The 23,094-nt window shown below is 40.5% G+C and overlaps 1 protein-coding gene across 4 annotated transcripts in view; it reads right to left on the bottom strand.

The window, feature by feature from the left end:
* ARMC2 (armadillo repeat containing 2) overlaps positions 1-22,883 on the bottom strand; it is a 68,002-nt gene extending 45,119 nt beyond the window's left edge. For 2 of the 4 annotated variants that reach the window (XM_056343693.1, XM_056343692.1), the window contains exons 1-6: positions 22,787-22,881; positions 22,045-22,225; positions 18,639-18,860; positions 17,287-17,359; positions 14,865-15,030; positions 13,400-13,607 (exon numbers count right to left, since the gene is read on the bottom strand). In XM_056343693.1, coding sequence (XP_056199668.1) covers positions 13,400-13,607; positions 14,865-15,030; positions 17,287-17,359; positions 18,639-18,856 — 665 coding nt within the window. In that variant the 5' untranslated portion in view covers positions 18,857-18,860; positions 22,045-22,225; positions 22,787-22,881. Of the gene's footprint in view, positions 1-8,448; positions 8,500-13,399; positions 13,608-14,864; positions 15,031-17,286; positions 17,360-18,638; positions 18,861-22,044; positions 22,226-22,786 lie in introns of all 4 variants that reach the window. The other 2 variants (XM_056343690.1, XM_056343691.1) reach the window with 2 other exon arrangements.
* Between the last annotated feature and the right edge of the window lie 211 nt (positions 22,884-23,094).

The following is a 23,094-nucleotide window of genomic DNA, read 5'->3' on the forward strand; positions in this document are numbered from 1 at the left end:
CTCTTCTCCTAAAATGTAAATTCACAGGATGAATCCAAGAAACCTCAACAAAGACAATCTTACAAGTTTCATAGGAAACAGAAGTAGCTGAATAGAAAAGACACTGAAGCAAAGGATGTGGTAACCTGAACGCACACTTATCAGATAGAAACACTACATAGGAAGATGAAGGGTAAGACAATGTCAAAGCCTTAACTATGTAAAAAAAAGCTTGGTTGGAACCTATGATTTCTTATAAACCAGTATCAACCAGTTTGAAGATCTATGAGTAGGAAACCAGATTGTTGTAGTGCTGGTATTCGCTGAACTATCTGTACTTTTGGGAAACAGCCTCATAAATTAAACAGCTTAGCTAGAACTCGCATTATTTTCAGACAAAGAATACACCATGTACATAAATGAGAATGACGGGTGGGCAGGCTTATCTTTAGGGAGTATGTACAATTTATGAATTTTGTAAGAGATTATAAAATCCCTTTATGTATCTTTACAATGCTGCCAACTTCATTTGAGTTACAGAGACTTCTGCTTCTTTGTTATCTTTTCACTTTCATGTAGGGCTGAAACTTAGAGCAGCAATATCTTGTTGAGAACTACGCAGTTAAAATGCAATCAACCTACTCTAAAAAATAAGTTACTTACTACTGAAGGGAACTGGCTTGTCAAGAGAGTGGTTGCCTTGGAAACAAAGTCAATTGGCAGAAATCTGATCATCTGATAAGGGACTCATCAAGAAATCAACTGACAGAGGCTCTGATGATTTACAGAGAAAAAACTTGGCAACTAATCATCTCTGTCCTCCTCATACTAGGGAGATCATAGTAGCCCCTATGAGGAACACTGCCTTCTTGAATGTACACAGACTACAAGGACTTCCAAAAGGCACGGGAACCAGCACTGCAGTAGTGTGTTGTGCTCACCAAGTTGCTCTACCACTGCTCTCCTCAGCAGGAGGGTGGGGACAAAGTAAGATTGAAAAAACCTCACGGATCAAGACAAAGGCAGTTTAATAAAGCAAAAGCAAAGGCTTTGCAGTAGCAGGTGATGTCCAGCCACTTCCCAGGAAGCAGTCAGTACACATAGCAGTTGCTCCTGCTAGGAAGACAAATCCCATACTAATGCATGCACACAGACACACACACACCACCCCCTTCCTTTCTCTTAGCTTTTACTACTGAGCAGACATCATACGTTATGAAATATTCCTTTGCACAGTTTGGGTCAGCTGTCCTGACTGCATCCCCTCCCAAGATCTTGCCCACTCCCAACCTACTGGTGAGGGGGGTGGAATGTCAGTGAGACAGCCCTGATGCTATGTGAGCACTGCTCAGCAGCAGCCAAGGCACTGGTGTGTTATCAGCACCTTTCTAGCAACCAATACAAAGCACAGCACTACGAGGGCTGCTATGAGGAAAATTAAGTCCACCTCAGCCAGACCCAACACATGTTCAATATTTTCCCCCTGACAAAAGCATGCCTGATTAAGTGAAAGCAGCATTTATTCAGAAACTCTGCATATTTAGATGTTTACTTGCTTGTTCTTGCCATAAGCCTCTTGTTAATGGTAAATCTGCAAACTCACCCTTCAGTGGTATTCCAGGGAAAACTACATTTCTAAGAACTGCATCCCAGAAGCAAAGAACTGGGCTAGTTCTCTCTGAAGAAGCTGCACACAAAAGCAAGGTCTGATTCACAAACATGAGTGTAAGATCCCAACAGGGGAATGGCTTTTTCCTCATACTGCGGAGCCTTAAACATCTGAGAATCTGGCTACCTCTTTACTTGTGAAACACTCTGGCAATGGGCCTGCATTTTGGGCCACGCCATTCCGTACAGTTAGACCCTTAGCATGGTCCCTGCTACAGTTCTGTGCCAAGAAAGGTAGTACCTTCCCTGACAAATGCCTGGGCACAGGTCACAGACAAGCACAGGTAGGGGCGTTCCCAGCCAATACTTTGTGTTTGGCAGGGAGGGGGTTAAAAATACTTTCATTGTACTAACATAACCCATGTCACAGCAGCTGGCCACAAAGCCAGAGATTCCTTCGTTTAATTTTTATTAATCATTAGTACAGATGTAGCCCTGGTGCCCCACCCACAATTTAGTTGCCAGTTAAGGACACATGGCCTGATACTAAGAAGTCAATGCTGCTCTACAGAATTGTCTTTAACAAGCACCTTTGATCAGCAAGGTAGCAAAGCCTAACTAGAAAGAAAAGGGAACGCAATCACCTTTTCTGAATTGTCAGACTTGAAGGCATCCCCCTCTGGATACTACCCTCTCCTCTCAGTAAGGTTCTTGTAACACCCACATACTCTTATAACTTTGGGAGGCAAAAGTAGAAAATATGGGAGAAGAACAAGGGAGCATAACTGCCTGCAAAAAAGGATGAAGGCTCTGATAGTTTTCAATGAGAAGACTAGGAATAATGGGGAATGAGCAAAAGGTAAGGGCAATGGATATGGAAAAGGCCATAAATTTCATACCATCTGCTTCTGCACATGCCAAAATCTCACACGACTCTGCTCCGTCAGAGATTACGAGCCTCCTCTCTTGCACCCACGTAAACGGAATCTGTGGGCTCCCTCACTTGAAGCAGAGATAGGAACTGGGACTATCGCATGTAAACCAGAATCTGAACATACTCTTAACAAAGGGAGAGAGCTACTCACATGCAGACAGTCCATAGCGTGCCTTGGGTAAACACTGTGAGGAAGGCATACAAAGTAGACACTACCCGGTGTCTGGAAATAGATTTTTTTTCCATTTTTAAACAAAGAAATGAAAACGAATTACCAACTCTGTGATCCGGTAGATAACATAATTCTGCAGATCACCCTTAACTTTGTATTTAAAGATATCTTTTGTTGGCAAATTCCACATGACTGCTTAAGGCAGCTTCTTTGGGGTCGGGAGGGGTGGTTGAAGACATCAGAAGAATCAAACTGTTTCCACTGACAGAAATAGAAGGTATATTAGGCTTAATGTCCAAGGCCTTTATGAAGCTGACTAACAAACACCATTTTCTCTTAGTCAGCTCCATGCGAAACATTCCAAACAGTAATAAAACTCAAACATCAGCAATATTTAAACTAGAAAAGGTAACTTAGAACATACTTGGAAAAACGCATAGCATGCTGCCTTCTGAAGGCGTCACCTGCATAAATTCCAACACTAAATATTACAGAACATATGTTTACATACATTTTATAAAAATATGAAACAGAACATGGTCTAATTAGTCTAAAAGCTTGTCTTCAACTACCTCTTTATAGCGTATGAGAAGACAACATAAAACTGGCAAGCAGACACTCACAGAAAAACCTCTTCAGAAGTTCCTTCCTGATAAGAAGCCTTAGTCTGTGTTACTGCCATGTGAAAGATCTCTCATCATCCATGTGCTCTCAATAAAACACTGGCCTCATTGCTAACTTCTAGTAGCATTTCCTAAAGTAAAGTAGTATTTGGCTGGGGGACGGCATTAAGTTTATCTTTAAATAATTTTCTACCGTATTTGTGTTTACTGACTCTCAATTCCCTTTTATTTCTTCGCTGCCCTTTTCTTGAGTCAGAAAACTGTAATTATGAGCACACAATTTCTACACATCTCTATCTGCAGAGCATTTTCTGTATCTGTAGAATATTTCTAATCTTCTAAGTTCCTTCCACGTAAGCAAATCCAAGCCCCTGACAGTTTCATTGTTTGTCCTTACAGCCCTTTTATTTTTTTTGTCTTTATTTTGATAAGGTAAACAAAACCAGTCCTACTTAAGTTAAAAGTATACTAGCCATTTATGCAACAAAAATATACAAAAGCCATAATAGGTCACACTGAAAGTCCACCTTGCTCAGTGTCTTCTGACAGTGACCAGAAAGTTTCTCAATGCCTCAAGCACATAGAGACTGCTGTTGGGGTGCCCTGTCTGCAGTTCTTCAGATTCTGCCTTCATGTTTTTCACCGTGATGCATTCCCCTGCTCTTCTTTTTTCTTCCATTTTCCTCCAATTGTCGCCCAATTTCTCCCCAATGTATTTTCCTTAATTCCACCTCCTTCAGCCCCCACAAACTTCCTTTCTTCTCGTTAATTTGAAACCCAAAAATGTGACTCACATTTTTACAGGTTTTATTTTGGATCCCCATTTTCAGGCCTTCAAACATCTAGGAGAGCAAATTCTACCTTTACACAAGGCTCTAAAACCAGCCTAGGCACTGCAATAAGTAAAAGATGCAGACTGTTTATACATAAATACAAGCACTGAACATCTGATTTTACAAACATATGTTGTGTGCATTGGAAAGCCAGACATGATGTATCTACACCCAAAAATCAAGATGTTTCATTAAGTGGTAAGAATAACAGACTTAAAGCAATGCTAAGCAGACCCTGAGGGCCTGCTCAGGCAAACCAGAAATATCAAAAGGACTACTAGGCACAAAGGTGTTCTTTCAGAGCAGTTAAGAGCTCAGTTCCCCCAAATGCAGATAATCCTGAAACACATATGCCATTTAGAAAGACTGTTCTTTGAGATGTTACTGACATGTACATTCTGAGTGTGACATCTACACTGCAATCTGGGTTTATTTCTAATGCTAGCAGTATCCAGGAAGGCATGCCTTCTATTGACAAGGATCATTTGGCTATTCAAGCAGTTGTGTATCTTCCTTTCAAACAATGATTCCCAAATTCTATACGGACTACAGACAAGCTGCAAGGATATGTTGTGAAAGTATACACAGCCAATAAGTCACTTAGAGGAGCAGTCACAGGGAAATATTTTTTCCTCTTTCAAGTGCCTGTCATGGGGGAGAAGGAAGAGCTCATCACACAACCAATGAGGGTGTCACAACACACCCTCCCCTTCAGGTATTTGTATGTTGATAAGACCCCTTCCAAGCCTTCTCTTCTCCAGGCTAAACAGTCACAGCTCCCTCAGCCCTTCCTTGCAAAAAGGACTCCCTTTATCATCTTAGTAGCTGGTCTCTCTCCAGCTGCTCCATATCTCTATTGGACTGTGAGCCCAGAACAGGACCCAGCACTCCAAGTGTGGTGGAGGTTTTCAGGATACGAATGAACAGAGTGCCAGATAAACTCATATAGACTCCCTTTTCCACAAAAGATTGGACCAGATTATCTTCTGAGGTCCTTCCAACCTGAGCTGTTCTGTGAAGTTAGCGTCTACCAGAACCCCTCTAGGTCTTTTTCCACAAAGCTGCCTTCCCAGCTGGCCAGCCCCCAGTATACACTGTTGTATATACTGCTGCCTGGGGCTGTTCCTCTCTGGGTGCAGGACTTCACACTTGCTGTTGTTAAACTGCATGAGGTTCCTGTCAATCCATTTCTTCAGCCTGTCAAGGTGCTTCTGGACAGCTGCACAACCCTCTGACATATCAACCAATGGGTTGCTTATATACTGAATGCCAGTTACGGTTTTTCTATATTAGTCAGAACTACCCACCAGGTCTTTTGGCAGGAGCACTGGGGAGCACCATGCAAAGATACCTTAAGGCTCTAAGTTTATCAGGGCACAGCCAGACTCAGCAGCTTCATCTCAAAGAGGACGGCAACTCTAAAGAAAGTCAAAAGGAACTAATGGTGATCCTGGGAATCAGGACAAGAAGGATGATGCAGCAAACCCTGAGTCAGCAGCTAGGGACAAGGTGGTACAAGAACCCCAAGGCAAAGTAGAAGGGGAGTCAGATGCGGACCTGGAGCAAGTGACAGAGAGTGTGACTGATTTCCCCAGGCAATGTTCAGTTACACAATGCTTAGGAACCACTGCTTTAGAACATAAGCCCTCTGCTACCATTTTCCCACCATGTTCAGCAATCAGGAAACAAGACAGTTCTAACTCTAAACCGTAATTACTGAGTTTAATAACAAGATACTGCTCTGCAGACTTTGAAAGTAAGTGTAAACAACATCCTAGTATTTTTGCCAAAGCGACTAATAGGAATTGGTTTAGCTTTTGGCAAAATGAGGAAAATATGTATTTTGTGTTATCATTCATTCTTATTGAAATTAATTTTTCCATATGCCAATTAACATTTGCATTTTTCATTAACCCATTTATTCCTATTTAATTATACTACCCAGAACTTTTATGTTGCCAAAAGGACATCAGAATTAGTTTTCTGTATTGTCTTTCATTGGTTGAATAGTACGGAATATGTTTTTGTGGGTTTTGTCTTGTTTCAAACCAAGCAATTTCTTTCTGATCTGTAACTTAGCACTTGAAAGGCACTCTATTCTTTTAGACAAAGAATGGACTTTCACTGAGACACTTAAGAGAATATGTCCCTATTTTGCTCAACTACCACTGAACTTTCCTTTCTATGATGTCCTCTCACAGACAAAGTAGATACAAACACAATGTGGAAATAAATAACACATGTGCCTTAAAGAAAAAAGAATTAGTGTAAGAGCTCAATTTTTAAAGACAATTTTCTTCTTTGAAAACATAACATAGTAAATTACTTGTGGACAACTAAAAGAAATATAGAATATTAAACCAATTACACAACTTCTAGTCAGTCCTGTTTCTCAGCTATGAAGCTTTTCAAAAGCATGCAAATAGTTGAAAAACTGATAATATAGATATCCTAAAATTATTTCAGGAGCTGTAGAGGATTATATAATAAGTAACACCACCAGAAAAGACAAAAACAAAGGGATTGAAAACTACAACTGAGACTATAACGGATACCACTGATAAGATCAAGTATAAATAATAGAAAGGCAACATAATTTGCAAAAGTATGTTGACAAATAGGTCAAGTACACTCTTGAGTCTTCCTAAAGATGAGCAAATAACAATTCCTCTATAAATGCAATCATGGCCATAGTCCATTACTTACAACAGCTCCAGCAATAAAAAGAATATAGTATTCTATTTATACAGGCTGTTGATGAAGACACATGTTAAATAGTATGCCTTACAAGAATAATAGAGGTTGATGAAAAAACTGTATCTGTGTCCTTTTTATTCTTCACAGTCTTTGCATCTTCTGCCTAATACAGAAAATATAAACATTATCCATTTGTGCCAGTGTATCTTTAAGCAAGCAGACAACCAACAGCCTAATTCTAACCATAAAAAGCACTGAAAATGCTAACCTAAATATATTTGGGTCTGAAAACCACAGCTTCATCTTCCTAACTGCAATTTCGAATGAGGATTCCCATTCCAAACAAAAGTTCAATCTAAATCCATTGGCACTATAGTCCTACCTAGACTGAATTGGCATTCCTTCTTTACCCCTTGCATGGTACACTTTCCCATCATAGAATTCCCATTCAATTGGTAATAAGGACTCTCACGACCTTGATCTCCCAGATTTGGAGACCAATGACCTTATCCTGAAACTAATGACTAGAGTAGAAAGACTCCCTTTGGAGTAGGCAGTAAAAATGAGCCTAAACTCCACCCTCTCTTTCACAAGTAAAGAAACGAGAGATACATTACCTATAGTCTATATAAAGTATATAGATATTAGAGATATATCTATAGTTTACGAAAAGTTCTGGAAAAAAAGAATTCTTCATGCCCAATCTTCTCTTGGTATACCTAACTCTATACAAAACCAGGCACCATCTGGGAAGAACAGGTGTTGTTACTGTCTTTGGATAACACTGTAGAAAGGTCTACCTGTGAAAGCTTTCCCACCACTTGATTGTTTGTTTCTTAAATTAGTGGTCTCAATAGCTAGTGGAACTGAGGCAGAAACAGATAAAGATTAGCTAGTAGATTAATTTCCTGTTTCTGTGGCTTTATGAGAACTCTAGAAGTTGCAAAAATACACAAACAAGAGAACAGAAATCCTGAAAGAAGTCTGGAGAATCTACAGCAGTATCAGCTAAACCATACAACAAAGCAATATCCACATCATGTCATTCATTTCAAATATCCATCCAGAGCAAAACACAATGGATGTTCCCTTCAGAAAAGAAATTATCTCCTCTGTAGGAATCCTCTTCTATGACGAGAAAAGGAAAAAATATTTTGGGCACAGATGTGAAGCTAGTTTAAGCAATCAAGCAGAAGTGATTTCCAGTATTCACTTGTCCCCTGCTTTTATCATTTTCTATTGAAGCATTCCAAAACTCTAAACAGCACAAGAAAGAGAAACTAATCTTATGGAAGCAGTTGATGAATACCTCTCAAGAATTCTGTCAAACAGGCATTTAATAAGGACAGCAACAGAAAACAGTGCATAGTATCTCTTCTTTATAGCACCTTCTAATACTTTTGTAGCTATTTACAGAAATTGCTTAAAAAAAAAAAAAACATACTGCAGGCCACATGGGAATCAACTGTTTGCCACCAAGCTTTTCCTCACTGAAGGCACCTATCTTTCTAAGGAGTCTTGGAATGACATTTAAGCTTTCAGAATATTGAGAAATTGGAGGAGGAGGAGAAAAAAAAAATTTAAAAAATCATCTTTTCTCACCAGGGAAACTGTTGCTTTTCATCAGCAAATCTGCCATCGCTGTTGACACTTCTGTTGAAATATATGAATGCAGAAAACATTTTAGAAGTTTCATTTCTATAGCAATCACAATAGATGGCAAGGCACAATGGCTGAATGAAGATGTAATCAAAACTTAGCTTCCTTATGATTGTTAGAAATTGCTCCTTGCTTTACTGAGGCGTGTCAATAAATTCAATCTCCATCAATTAATATACCTATTCTATTATAACTAGATGGTTATTTGAAAAACAGAATTGCAAACAAAATGACAAATCACTTCCCCTCAAAAAGGTCTTTTCTCTTTTTTCCCCTCCAGTATCTTTATAAAGCAGTAGTTATTTCATTAGCACTGTTCATTCTTTTCATCAGTCCTTGGGACGACACAAGAACCTGAGATGGAAAGTGAGCAATTCTCTTCTTGGAATAAAAAAATTCCCTCTGTTCTCTTTGAAATAAATGTAATAGCATGGCAGGTTCCTGCCATTAATGCTATTTTGGCATGCTTTACAGTTTCATCGTTAACAGAAAAAACACAGCTTTATACAGAAATTATATTTTGGAACATATATAGGAACTGTGGGGAAGAGGGAGTAAGAAGACTCATGCACCTTCTCCTGTATGAAGTGTACTATTTCTATAATCCTCTTGCTTAATTCTTCCAAGGATTTTAAGTCACTGGGATAGAGAATCAAGGCTGACACAACTGCTTCATATGGAGAATGACAGGATTCCAGGTAATAAAAGTTTTCACATTTCTTTAAGCCTTCATCCTATTATTCCTGAATACAATGTGCTTTAAATAGAAACTATCCTTTAACTTCGTACAAGATGCCTCAGGTATTTATGACATAGAATAAGATGCAATCTAATTCACAGCAATCATCTATAACCTGTAAACACATTCCATTGAGAAAGTATGCCAAAACTCTGTTACTGCAATGACCCCTCTATAGTATTGGAACTTTTTATATACAACTCCTATCAAGGCCAAACTCAACAAACTACATTGAACAATAAGTCTGCAATATCTTCTAACTGCCTTGTCAGATGAAAAACGACATCTCTGAACTCAGAAAAGAATATAGATTAAAGTCTGCCTGACATGTAGTATCATATGCAAATACTGAACCAGTGTGTTTATTGGCACAAGTCTTAGCAATGAGTTAGAACGTATGAGAGAAGTTGAGATTACCTAGAGCCATTCAGTCATAGGATGACATGAACTGCTTGGGCTGATATAGATGAGGAATCTTTGTCCTTTAGTGAAGTGAAAGGATTTTGTACTATTTTTGTGCATATTGCAGCATCACAGGTATGTTTGGTACTCTAAGCCATATGTGCACCTAAATGTTGTCAGTGATCCTTGATACAAGTGTATAAAGCAGCACAGGCAGCATCAGCAAAAAATCAGCTCTGTCTCAAGTACACAGAAAGCATGCACAACCCACAGAGGAAGGCTGTATTGGGTTTGCGTGGCAAGGTTTTGGTAGTGGCAGAGAGGCTACTGTGGTGGCTTCTGTGAGAAGCTGCTAGAAGCTTCCCCTGTGTTTGACTCTGACAGGGCCAATGCCAGTTGGCTCCAAGAGGGACCTGCCACTGGCCGAGGTCGAGCCCATCAGTAACAGTGGTAGCACCTCTGGGATAGCGTATTTAAAAGGGGAAAAAAACCTGTGCCACAGCAACTGCAGCCAGAGAGAGCAGTGAGTATTTGCGGGTGCAACAACTCAGTAGACGCCAAGGTCAGCAAAGAAGGAGTGGGAGAAGGTGCTCCAAGTGCCAGAGGAGGGATTCCCCTGCAGCCCCTGGTGAAGCCCACGGTGAGGCAGGCTGTCCCCCTGCAGCCCATGGAGGGTAACGCCATGGATAGACACCGGCAGCCCACAGCAGACCCCATACCAGAGCAGGTGGATGCACCTGAAGAAGGCTGCGACCCTTCCACGTGGGAAGCCCACACTGGAGGAGGCCCCTGGCAGGACCTGTGGACCCATCGGGAGAGAGGAGCCCAGGCTGGAGCAGGTTTGCGGGCAGGAGCTGTGACCCCACAGGTGGACCCACGCTGGAGCAGTGTGTGTCTGAAGGACTGTGCCCAGTGGAAGAGCCACAATGGAGCAGTTCATGAAGAACTGTAGCCCATGGGAAGGACTCATGTTGGAGAAGTTCATTGAGAACTGTCTCCTGTGAGAGGGACCCCATGATGGAGCAAGAGAAGAGTGTGAGGAGCCTCCCCCTGAGGGGGAAGGAGCAGCAGAAATGTGTGATGAACTGACCACAACACCCATTCCCTATTTCCCTGCGCCACTTCGGAGGAGGAGGAGGTAGAGAAAATCAGGAGTGAAGTTGAACCCAGGAAGAAGGGAGGAGTGGGGGTGGGAACGTCTTTTAAGATGTGCTTTTTATTTCTCACTATCCAACTCTGCCTCGATTGGTGATAAATTAATTTCCCCAAGTCAAGTCTGTTTTGCCCATGGCAGTAATTGGTGAGTGGTCTCCCTGTCCTTATCTTGACCCATGAGCCTTTTGTTGTATTTTCTCTCCCCTGCCCAGCTGAGAGGAAGCGACAGAGCAGCTTTGGTGGGCACCTGATATCCAGACAGGCCAAACCACCACAAAGGAAAAGATGCCCCATGCAAAAATACAGATCTTGCATTCAACACAGAAAGAGGGAAGAATGTTACGTTATACTCTTCTATTTTGGAGAAAACTAGTCAGAACAAGATTGGAAAACATTTTTTCTATTATCTTAAGGCCAGTAATTTGAGATCTAATTTCAGTGATGGGTGAAATTCAATTGTCTCTAGTATTACTCTCCCTAGTTCAAACATGGGTATGACAAGATACATGCATTAATATTCCATCTTTTATGGTTAGAATCATTAGTATCTTACCTATCACATTAAGAGTCAGAAAATAAGTAACAGGTCATAAAGAAATTAAACCAGAGGAGCTTACAGAAAATGAGCCTTGACAACCTATTCTTCAAATATGCATAATGATATTTGAAAAATATAAAATTGAAAAAATATAATTTTCCCCTTTCAACTTCTTGTATTTTCTAAAACTCCTCTCACACAGAGAAACTGAACTGAAAAAGTCCTGTAAGACTTCATGTTGTAATAAGCAATCTTTTCAGTAATAGGCTTTTCTTCGCCTGTTCCTAAGAATATATCAAATCTCAAAAATTACCAAGGTAATCAAAGTAAATCATGACATTCTGTGGTTCAGGCTAGCAGAAAACTCAATTGTTACAGTACACAATGCCACATGAATGGGTGATCACAAAAAGCTCCAGTAACAAAAATCCCCAAATCAAAAACTTGCAGACCTTTCAAGCTTATAATGGAGAAGCATATAATTTTAAAAGATAGCAAGGATGTATACTGAGTTAACTGTTCAATTATACCTGCAAGTTTAAAACTTAAGACTCAGAAGGAAGGCCACGCTTTCCATTTAGCAGAAGTATCAACTAACCTTTTCTTATTAGAAACACTTGGATACCATTAACTAACTACCCATTTCAACTGCAACACCGAAGTACTTCACACCACACCTTTACTAAATAAAAGTCAAATTACAGTAACTGATGTAGTATGATAATCCATACAGCCTTTACCTAAAAAGTCTTTTGGGTCACTGATTTTAATGGGAGAAAATGATTTTGCACTGAAACATTCCCCTTGGCACTTTCCTTCACCCAAATTTTTCATCACTGGCATTGGACTTAGTTTCTTGTTTTCCCTCCTTCCATATCTATGAAGCTGCTTCTTTGCTCCCGCAAGTCTCAAGTCTTTCAGAATGTCTTTTTTTAAAAAAAAATAATCCTGCTTTCAGTTTAATTTCAGAGTGCTACAATAGCACTGCTACATATCATTTGCTGTAACAGCCTCAATGGACAACATTCTCTAAACTATTCAGCAATATCATCAAGTTAGTAAATGAAACACGTTTCATTTTATAAAATTAAGAATATACTCCTTAACATCGAAGGTGCTTAAGAATATCCAGGGAAATATTTTTTTCCTAAGCATAAAAACATGGTAGAAAGAATATACCTACTGGCAAACATATTTAATAGTGACCAAGTGTTTATAGGACATGTTTTGGAAATAAACTCTTATTCATTCTTTATTGTAGAGACTGTCAGATCTGTGAACGTTACTAGCACAAAACAGTTGTTCATCCATCTACTAATGCAGCAACCAATACACCTACTGAGCATAGTGCCACAGACTATTCCTCACTGTGCAAGAATTCAGATCTGAATCAAAAGGAGGGGCGGGGGGGGGGGGGGGGGGGGGAAGGAAAAAAGAAGGACTTAATTGTGAGTTACAGAATGGATGTAATAACCTAGGTTCAGTAAAAACAGACTGCACGCACATAAGTCTCATTACTCTCTTTCACCTGTTAGGTCATGAAAAAAAAATGAACTGAAAAAAAATGCAAAGCCACAGAAATATTCTGCCTCTATTGCCAATGAGTTTAAGCCTGGGGTTTGTGCATTACCACATATTTCCCCAATACCAGAACTGAAAACATGGCTCTACTCATCTGTGGAGCTAAAGGAAGAATGTACAGCACCTTAAAACAGGCTTGAACCGTAAAAGCAAGGACACTGAATTCAAACTTGAGTATTCTATACTCAATCATTAGAAGGCTTAGTTTTGAAATGTTAACAATCAAACAAAATTAAAGTTATTTCATATCAAACAACTTCCTACTAACAATTTTTGGACAAATTAGTCTTCTAAGTGTAGAAACTTCCTAAGAACAGGGGTTTTTTTTCCTAATGATCTAAACAAAATTTTGCTTTAATGCATAAATAGTGCTACCTTCAAATTCCATCAATTTCAAACATTTTGATACTTGCACAATTTACTATCTAGGAAGAGGGTTGTGCAGAAAGCACACATTACCATACCCAAGCAATACTGACCTTTCTCTTCTCAGATGGAGTAAGTGTTTTCCTGCTGTCCCTTTCAGGAAGTCTTCCCTCTCCAATCTGCTGATATGCTCATTACAAATTAATAGTCTACTTTCATCATTAAATGGTGTGTATGACCTTTGGTCTGCTAAGCAGTTACTATTAGTTCTGCAAAGATTATTCATCATAGCTGGTTCTTCAGAATCTAGCTTCTCTTCACCTGAAATAGCCAAAGAGAACACATTTTGTAGAAGTGTTCTTACACAATACACGTGACAGAGCTCAAAAGAAATTACTGTTTGTCATGTTACATTACCAGAATTTGCTTGTATCAATTTAAAAGGTGAGAAAGCTTGAGACTATTCAGAGCAATGTAGTCAAAGTCTTCTTATGAACATAATTTCTTAAAGTCTTTCAGTTTTGCATTTTAACATTTTAATCTTTCATCTATTTTATTTTCATTTCCCTTTTAAAGATAGGTGGATTATACATTGTGAAAGAAATTATTGTATTTCAGGATCTGAATATTATGAAGAAACACAAGCAAAAGGTAGCTGTTAAACTTGTACCTTGGTATGTACACATGATAAGGACCTGCACAAAAATTTACATAAACATTTACAATATCCTCAAAGGGAAGAAGAGGCAAACTCAGGCTATAACTACATTAGGTTCTCAACTTGTCCAATTAGTAACATCAACTTATTAAGGCTAATAGATTAAACTACATATCAAGGTACATGATATAAATATATATTTATAGAACATATACATAATAATTAAGTAAAGTTTAGTACTTTTTGCATAAGACTTATTTTGCAATAAACTGAATAGCTCACTTTTAATCTTATCATATAAAGTGACAATCCCAGGCAATGTAAGAATTGTCATTATTACAAGTAAGCTTTCATTAAAGACAGAGTTCCAGCACATTTTATTATGAGCCAATGTGCAGGAAACCAAGATGTCATTTCCCATGTGCAAGAAAATCACTTTTAAATCCCATGTTTAGCAACTTTTATTAAGTCTCCACTAATGTAACTCAACAACAAATACAAAGTAGTTGGAAATCTGTTCAAGACATATCATTCTTCTTTGCTCCTCCTTTTACACTCAATAATCCATCAAGGAATCTCCTTAGATGATATTATCTCATTATCTCTTTAAACATTTCAGCATTCAATATTAATTTTACCCACTGACAAAAACTTCCAGTAAAAATTCCATTACTTAGAAACTTGCAGGAAAAAAAGGCACCTGCATAGCTTTCAACTCACTTTCAGAAGTGAAAGTCAGTATGATTTTTGGAAACCACATTTTGAAAACTGCCTTAAAGCCATTTAAATGTTTTTAAAATGTCCCCTGAAAGGACATGCAGGTCCTTTAATGTAATATAGTAATTCATGTAATTAATGATATTAAAACCCATCATGCAGTTTATTTTTCTAGGAAATAATACATATCAAAACATTCTTACTCTGATCAGGAGGAACCATTTTAGCAGAAAGGGAATTTTCCTGAGAAGTTCTAAATAAGCGTGCCCGAACACTGCTGACTTTTCTAACCCCTGCAGCATCAGCAGGAGGTTTTGGAAAAGAAATGGAACATTCTTCATCTTTTGCAAAAGTGACTGGTATTGGTTTCTGTGACAAAGATAAAAAAGGTATTTTAATAAAAGCACAGGTAAATTCATTTTCATATAAGCAAGAAAAAAAAAAAAACCCCAACCCAAATTATTTATAAGAAGGGTTCAGTTCACAATAGAACAGATAAAAGTTTCATAGATTTGGTCTTTAAGAAATTTTCATTTTCATATCCAGAATCTAATGATACCATTCCACTGAACAAGCCAGATACCTGTACCATTATCACCATAGAAATCTATTTAAAAGCAAACAATCAGGGATGCAGAAAACAAACAATAACTAGCCTGAGCAGAGCAACTTAAACTAAAAATTATTTATTTCCCTCGTAAATACTCATTTAACATCATCTGCAGTATGCTTATTTAAGAAAAAAAAATGTTATGCCAAAGACTGGTGATAACAATTCTAGAGGCACATCTATTCTTTAGGATTTGGTTTTCTGAGCACTAAAGTAGTATTTCCAAAACACTTCAAATGTGTTCATATCGTATGTACCATTCCTTATCACACTGAGACAAATCATGCAGATCCAGAAATGTGTAAGTTCTAGTTTTATATATGTCATTGCCTTTCACCTTAGAAGATGTGACCAACCCCCTGAACTTCTGGTACAAAAAACTTGTTGTGCCCTACATAAGTGCATTTCCCTCTAAGATCAAGGTTCTTTCCCTAAAATAAAGAATCCATTAGAAATTCTCCAGTTTGATCCTTCAGAGCTCTACCTCGTGTTATTTGAAGATAGCCAAGAGGTGAGATCTACTCCCCCACAACCACCGTGACTAATACAAGCTCTTCATTTACAGTGTACTAACTTATCTCCATTGGTAAAGCAGAAAAGGCTGGTTTTGCATTGGTCTTAACAGTAGTTTTCTCTATAGTTTTTTTCCACTCTCACACACACGATAAATTAAAAATTAACACCAGTATTTAAATCCAACTTGAGATACATTTAATCTAAATATAAATACAGTCAGAATTTTTAAAATTTGATTCATATCATTACCTTATCAAAATTAGTGAAGAATAACATTTCTTGGATTTTTTTTCCCCTAATTTTTTGAAGAATGCTACATTTGGATTACTGTCTTGAAGAAAGAATATACACAGCAAGCATACTTAACTGCTTTAACATGCTCTGTTTTCTCAGGTACTAAACAAACGATCATGACAATCTTATACGTGAAGATTAAATATACAAAAACCTAAAAGGGTAGATATACTTATAAATCAAAAACAATTCAAAACTTTCGCAGAGGGGCAAAAAGGGGTTCTTACAAGTACCTTTATTTGGTTTTAAATAAACTACAATCACTACATACTGTAGACGTATAAGTCAAACAGAAATCACAATCAACCTAGTTACTTTCAAGTTATTGATCACACAACCACAGAATGGTAGAGGTTGGAAGGGACATCTGGAGGTCATCTTGCCCAACCCCCCTGCTCATGCAGGGCCACATAGAGCCAGTTGCCCAGGACCATGTTCAGGAAGCTATTGAAGATCTTTGGGTGGCCTGTGCCAAGGCTTCGTTACCTCACAACAGGAAAAGGTGTTTCCTAAAGTTCAGAGGGAACCATCTCTTCAGTTTGTGCCCACTGCCTCTGGTCCTGTCACTGAAAAGAGCCTGGCCCCACCCTCTTTGCACACTCTCTTCTGGTACTTATATACAGTGATGAGATCCCCCCCCGTGGGCCTTCTCTTCTTCAGGCTGAACATTCCCAGCTCTCTCAGCCTTGCTCCAGTCCCTTCACTGGACTCTCTCCAGTAGCTCCCTGTCTCTCTTGAACTGGGGAGCCCAGAACTGGACACAGTATTCCAGGTGTAGCCTTACCAGTGCTGAGTAGAGGGGAAGGATCACTTCCCTCAACCTGTTGGCAACACTCTTCCTAATGCAGCCCAGGATATCATTAGCTGCTTTCTTAGTGGCAAGGGCACCTTGCTGGCTCATGTTGATGCTCATGAACTTTTTATATTTTAGTAATTTTACACAAGAAAGCTGACTCAAGTATCCATCTTCTGATTCTTGTTAATGTCACTTAGAATTACAATGCAGTACAGCAATATTTAAATACTTAAAATTATTTTCAGGTTTCTTTGGGGGAGAAAAAAAATGACAAAACTGACTTTATAAGTCTCAGACTAGCATTACAACAGGCTTCCATTTCTCCCCAATGTAGTCAAACCATTCTTTTTCCCTAACGCTACCGATACACATATGTCAGTATTGCGTGAGTTATTTCCAGAGTACTCACATGATCCAGCGGGCTAAGACGAACTCCAGACACTGATCTTGGTTCAGCCAAATCAAAACTGGATGCATGAAGGCTAGCATAAATAAATCAAATATAATATGAATAAAGAGGACCCAGTATTTTCTGGCAGTTTTTTAATAGCATGCTTCTTCCCTTTGTCAATGAATATAGGGAAAAGGGGGAAGAAAGGAAAAGTGATAGAGCACTTCTATACTATACTCTTCTTCCACAAATGCTATTTAACTTTGATATCTGCTAATCCAGCAGCATTAAGGGAGAAGAATTACACGATAAACTGTATTATGGTAGGTGTGCAGGCTATTTCACACACATCTGCAATAATTCTCTAATATTAGCCTAAATTCACGCACAAACCCAACAGTGGTTAGTGCCCAAGCTATCTGACACAAGCTGCAGAACGCTGCATGGCAGAAAACCCGTATTTGTGCAGGCATGAGCATGCTCCTTCCCATACACTGAAGCAGCACAGACAGAACAAGCACAGATGTCTGCCAGAGAGACCTCATTACCTGGTCACCAACAGCCAAGTCCTACTCAGGCTCTTGCCTTCTGTAAGGGCACAACACTACGCAATAAGGAATATGGGATACATTGAGAGCCTGAAGTCATGCTGCCATGAGAACAGCATAGACACTGACTTACTTTATGGCCATTCAAACACATTTGAGCATCCCTTCTGGCATGCCTGGCACCTGACATTACAAATACAGTTCATATCTTCTCCCTACAATCATTACAGAATTGACATATAAGGAGAGCTAAAAGACTGACTTGGAAAATGGATGAAAAAAGCCCAATACACATTTTTTTTCTCGTCACAGAAGACTGATCTATTGAATTCTGTGAATTATAGTATGTAACAAAGCTCCACATAAAAATAATTTTGAAGCAGTATAAATTTTGTTTAAAAATGAGCATTTCAAACTTCAAGATCTACAATTTCGTATTTAAAAAGATCTGAGAAAGCTCTGAAAAAAGATCTAGCAAACAGTTTATGTGGAAACAAGCAAGCTTTCACAGTTTCTAGGGAAAAGCTGAAGACTATCTCACATAAAAGCATACATTGTCTTAAGAAAAAGGTGAATTACAGACCATTTGCCTATACTATTCTCCACATACAAAACCAGTGTAATGACTGCCTCTGGTAGCTCTAATCCACAGGAACTTCCTGGATGTTTAGATTAACACCAACAGTAAGGATCATTAGAAGAACGCAAAGGATGTGATTAGGAATAGATTAACACAGGGAAAAAAGTCACTGGAAACATAATTACAGAATCAAATCTCTTGCTGCTAAAGGATATTTGAAAAAAATCTTAAAGCCACAGTACCTAAAAACTGAAGGAGGTCTATTCTGAGGAGCTCGTGAGGATCCATATCCAAAAAGTTTCCTTTGATCTTCTGTAGGTGTAAATGGTCTCTGAGTACTTAGCGTACGTAGAACATTTCTGGCTTCATTTATAATCTCAGAACTGGTCTTCTGCTTTGGCACTGAAAGCCTGTAGAATGGTTCCGCCTTTTCTGTATTTTTACTCTTTGAAGCTTGCATTCCTCTGCAAAGTAGGAAGAACACTGTAAAATATATAAGGAAGGCACAGAATATAATGCTAGTTTTAAATTACAAACTGTTAATTCATCAATGGTTATGCTGCTGCAATGTAGTTAAAAAAGATATTATAACAAAATCCTAGACAGTGCTCAAGTAGCTGATACTGCATTTCCCTCACTATTTCTCAGTTCTATAGGAAAATCCTGATGGCCAGAAAGCATGTGACATGGAGGGCCTTTAATTTTGTAGAGGGAGCTAAAATACACCACACTCAGTACCACAGTGCTTTCTGGGACCAATACTACAGCAACGCTGTTTCTTAACACTTGATTACAGGAATTTAGTAATATGCTGTAAAGAGATACTTTCTTTCCAATGAACTTGTGAAATACCCAATACGAGTGATTTACCTTACCAAGGCCAGCTTCTTAATTAGTCAGAGGTATTACTATTATCAGTACCTGAGGCACAGTTATCAGAACTTGATAAGCAGAGACAAGAAAAACTAAGCAATAAGAATTCTTCTTATTCTGGATTTTTACACTTCCAACTGCTTCTTCTGGTTTTATTTTGAAAGCCTATACATTCTTGCACAGTTTCTTTAATTAATACACAACCCACCCACCCCCAGCTGAACTACACCAGATAAAATTAGATGCCAAGGAACAATGCACCAACCTCTGTCACTAAAAGAAGCATAATTATAAAACACAGGAACAGATCAGGAGCCGGAGCCTGACAGTATTTTTAATCTTTCCAATTACCATTAACAGATTATTTTTCTTCATTGTGACTGAATTTGGCTGTCTATGCTCCCTACTTATCCCTCTGTTACAATATGATTCAAAAGAGTTAAGTGAGAAATACCACTGCAGCAGTCTGTTTGGAGCAATTACACAGCCACTCCTCACTGAATAGAGAAGGTATATTATCATTCCCTATTCTCCTAGCCACTGGGAATCAAGACTTTGACCTTTAAGTGGAAGGTCTTCTGCATGGGCCATATGTCCGGTACAGTAGTTATCCAGCATACATGGAAACAACAGCTGTGAATAAATACTGAAACATAATCAACATGATTCTACAGATCAGAAATTTGACTTAATTCACACTTCTTTTCTGGTCTATATATTTCCACCCACCTTGCTAAATTTTAAAATAAGTCTTCTCATGTAATTTAATATCTTACATTTAATCTTTGAAGGACACTGTTTTCTTTAGGTCTTAAAATCTCTGTGATCTGATATTGAAATGTGTATTTTATGAGATTTACGTATACGTTCTACAGAGTTAAACTAAGAAGCAACCTGAGAGGTACAATGTGTTTCTGTGGAACAGCCCATCTCTGATACACTCAGCTTAAAGTTTTGTTAATTCGGCTGTCAACTGCAGATGTTCTATCCTAGAAGTGCATTTATTTGCCACAGTTGAGACCAAACTGCTATTACAATATCAACGTTCTTTTGAAGCTTTCACCTCTTACCTATGCAACTGACAAAGGAACTTTTGTACTACAGGCTTCATTAGATAGGTCCTACTATTTAGCCGCCGTTAGTCACCTTTCCAATCCATTAAAAACAAAGTTTTAACCACTAACGTTGCAAAGAGAACCTAGCTTGGTTTGAACGCTTGGCTGAGCCCCGCAGCAGCCGCTGCCGAGCGCCGAGGCGGAGCCCGCTCCGAGCTCTCACCGGGGGGCGGCAGCGAGCGGGACGTCAGACAGCACCGGGCCGGGGAGAGCACCAACGCCTCCTCATTTTGGCCTAAGGTAGCATTGCACACATTCAGAAGTAGTAGCGATACAATACCAATGCATTACTAACTGTTGATCCATAACCGTTTGCCAGAAAATGTAATAGAATGCAGAGAAACAAGTAGGCAGTGTCATAAAATATGAGATGCGTGTGTGTGTGTGTGTATATATGTATATATATATATATATATACACACACACACACGATAGGATAAGAAAGCTTACTTTTCCTCTCAAACCTTTAGGAACCATGAGTAATTCTTCACCTGAATGAGTCTGGCTGCTGTGCCATCACAGCACAACCACTGTCTCTCAAAAGACGGATAAAGATGATTTGTACTCTTTGTTTTCTATAACGCCCAAGGCTGAAACACCAAGCAACTGCTTTGCTGCAGCAACACTGAAGAAACAAGCTTCATCTGCTCTCCAGTGTCGCACACCCCAGAGGATTTGAGGAAGCACTTTCAGCTATATGACACCAGCTCTATTCCCAGAAAATTACTACCTCAACCTGTGCATAAGGAAAAAACCCTCCAGTCACCAGAAGCTTTCTTGACTTTGATAAGCATAAGGTACCCGAATGATTCAATCACAGTGCCAAAGACTAACTCAAAGTAAGGTGCAACAAGCCAGAAGTGGAAGTATAGGATGAAAGAGCTGCACAAGAGTGGAAGGGAAGCGACTGGCTGCCCAGTGTACAATCTGGTCTTACCCTTGACTTTCATTATTTATACAAGACTGTTAGTTCTGCCTGGTTTTGTATTTATTTGTAAGAATTTCTATTTTTCCCACAAACTCTACTCTACATCCTTTTTAAAATAAAGTATCTTAGTTGCAAGTAAGAAATAATTCTTAGTGCTTCTTCCTGAAAAATCCAGTAGTATTCCCATTTTGATTCCCAAGGCCAGCAGGGGACAGATAAAAGGAACGTCACAGTGTCAGTGGGGACAGCATAAACAGTGCACATAGATCTTGTCCCCCACTGCTGTCACCATTTCTCAGGTAGCCTTTAACCTGCACAGATTAAAAGCTCCTCTCTGACTCTCTACTGGAAGCTAGAAGAGTATTGCACCAGTGTCTGAAGAGCCGTACTGGGGCTCTTGTCTTTTTTCCCCAGTTGTTTCCTCTGGAGGTCTGGTCTTTGCTGTACAGGAAGATTTGAAAGTAATAGATAGCAGTACAGGATCAGAGAACCCCGGATTAGTCCTAGCTATCTCCAGAAGTGAGATAGCTGCACCCTCACAGCACTTACTCTGGGTCAATCAACACATTAGAGAATCACGGCTGACTACATCAGATGTGGCACCACACTGGCTCTGCCATCCTACCTCCCACCTCAAAACCAGTGTCATTTAACAGCTAGCACGCAGAGTGGTATGCTTGCAATCACCGAGTGAGGAGAAACCCTGTACTCAAGCCATGAACATTTGCTCACCTATATCTGGATCCACGTTCCGTCTGCCCAAGCAAATTTCCACAACAGTTAGCACCCAAATGCAAGTTTAGTAAGAGTGAACTAATAACGGGTATTGTAAGATGTCATTTTCAACATCAGCAATGTATCGACCACAACCGCTACGCTTTCAGATTGGTGGAATTTTGAAGCCAAGAGATCACTACCAAAAAGAAACGAGAACAAAGTTACAAGAAACCGAGCCTGGGGCACTCAACAGAGCGAGATTTCCAGCGCAGCCCTCAGATAGCTGCACAAGAGGGACTCCCCAAACCAGCAGCACCTGTGGAGCACGAGCTGAACCCGGGCTCTGCGAATAACCAACCAAACCAGCAGCCGAGACCCCCTCCAGGCCGCGGCCGCCAGCAAGCTGCCAGGAACGGAGCGGAGCCCCCCCGCTCCGGCCGCTTTCGCGAAGCCCCCCGCCCCAGCCACCGCACCCCCCAGCCCTCCGCCCCCGCAGCGAGGCGGCAGCCCCCGCGGACGAACGCTACGGTCAGGCGGGGCACGGCTGCGGTTCTGTCTCCCTCACGGCCCCGCCGAGGATCAGCACCCGCCACCGCCTCCGCGGGGCTCGCGCCCCCCTCACCCTTCCCGCCGCGGGCGGCCTCAGCCCACCGGCGCCTGCTGTTCCCATGGCAACAGTACACACCGCGACCGTGGGGCGGCCGACGAAGCGCGGCCGACGCGGCGACACGCCGGGCCGGGCGGGACCCTCACTCACCTCCGCCGAGGGAGACGGCAGCCCCGCCGCGCCGCCGGCACCCGTGCGCCCCGCGCGCTCCCTCAGCCGCACCTGCGGGGCCGGGGGAGCCCGGGGGAGCCCGGGGGCCAGCGCGGCTGCGCGGCCACCTCAGGCGCATGCGCAGGGCGGGCCGAGGCGCGCGGGGCCGGTGCAGCGGCCGTGGCAGACCGGCTGTGGCAGACCGGCCGTGGCAGCCCCCGTCTGCCCGGGCGGCGCCCCCGCACCCCAGCGGCAGCGGCGGGCCGCGGGATGGGGGTCGTGGTGGAGGGCACTTCCCCCAGCCGGTC

Source organism: Falco biarmicus, chromosome 6 (assembly GCF_023638135.1).
Source record: "Falco biarmicus isolate bFalBia1 chromosome 6, bFalBia1.pri, whole genome shotgun sequence".
NCBI classification, from domain to species: Eukaryota; Metazoa; Chordata; class Aves; order Falconiformes; family Falconidae; genus Falco; species Falco biarmicus.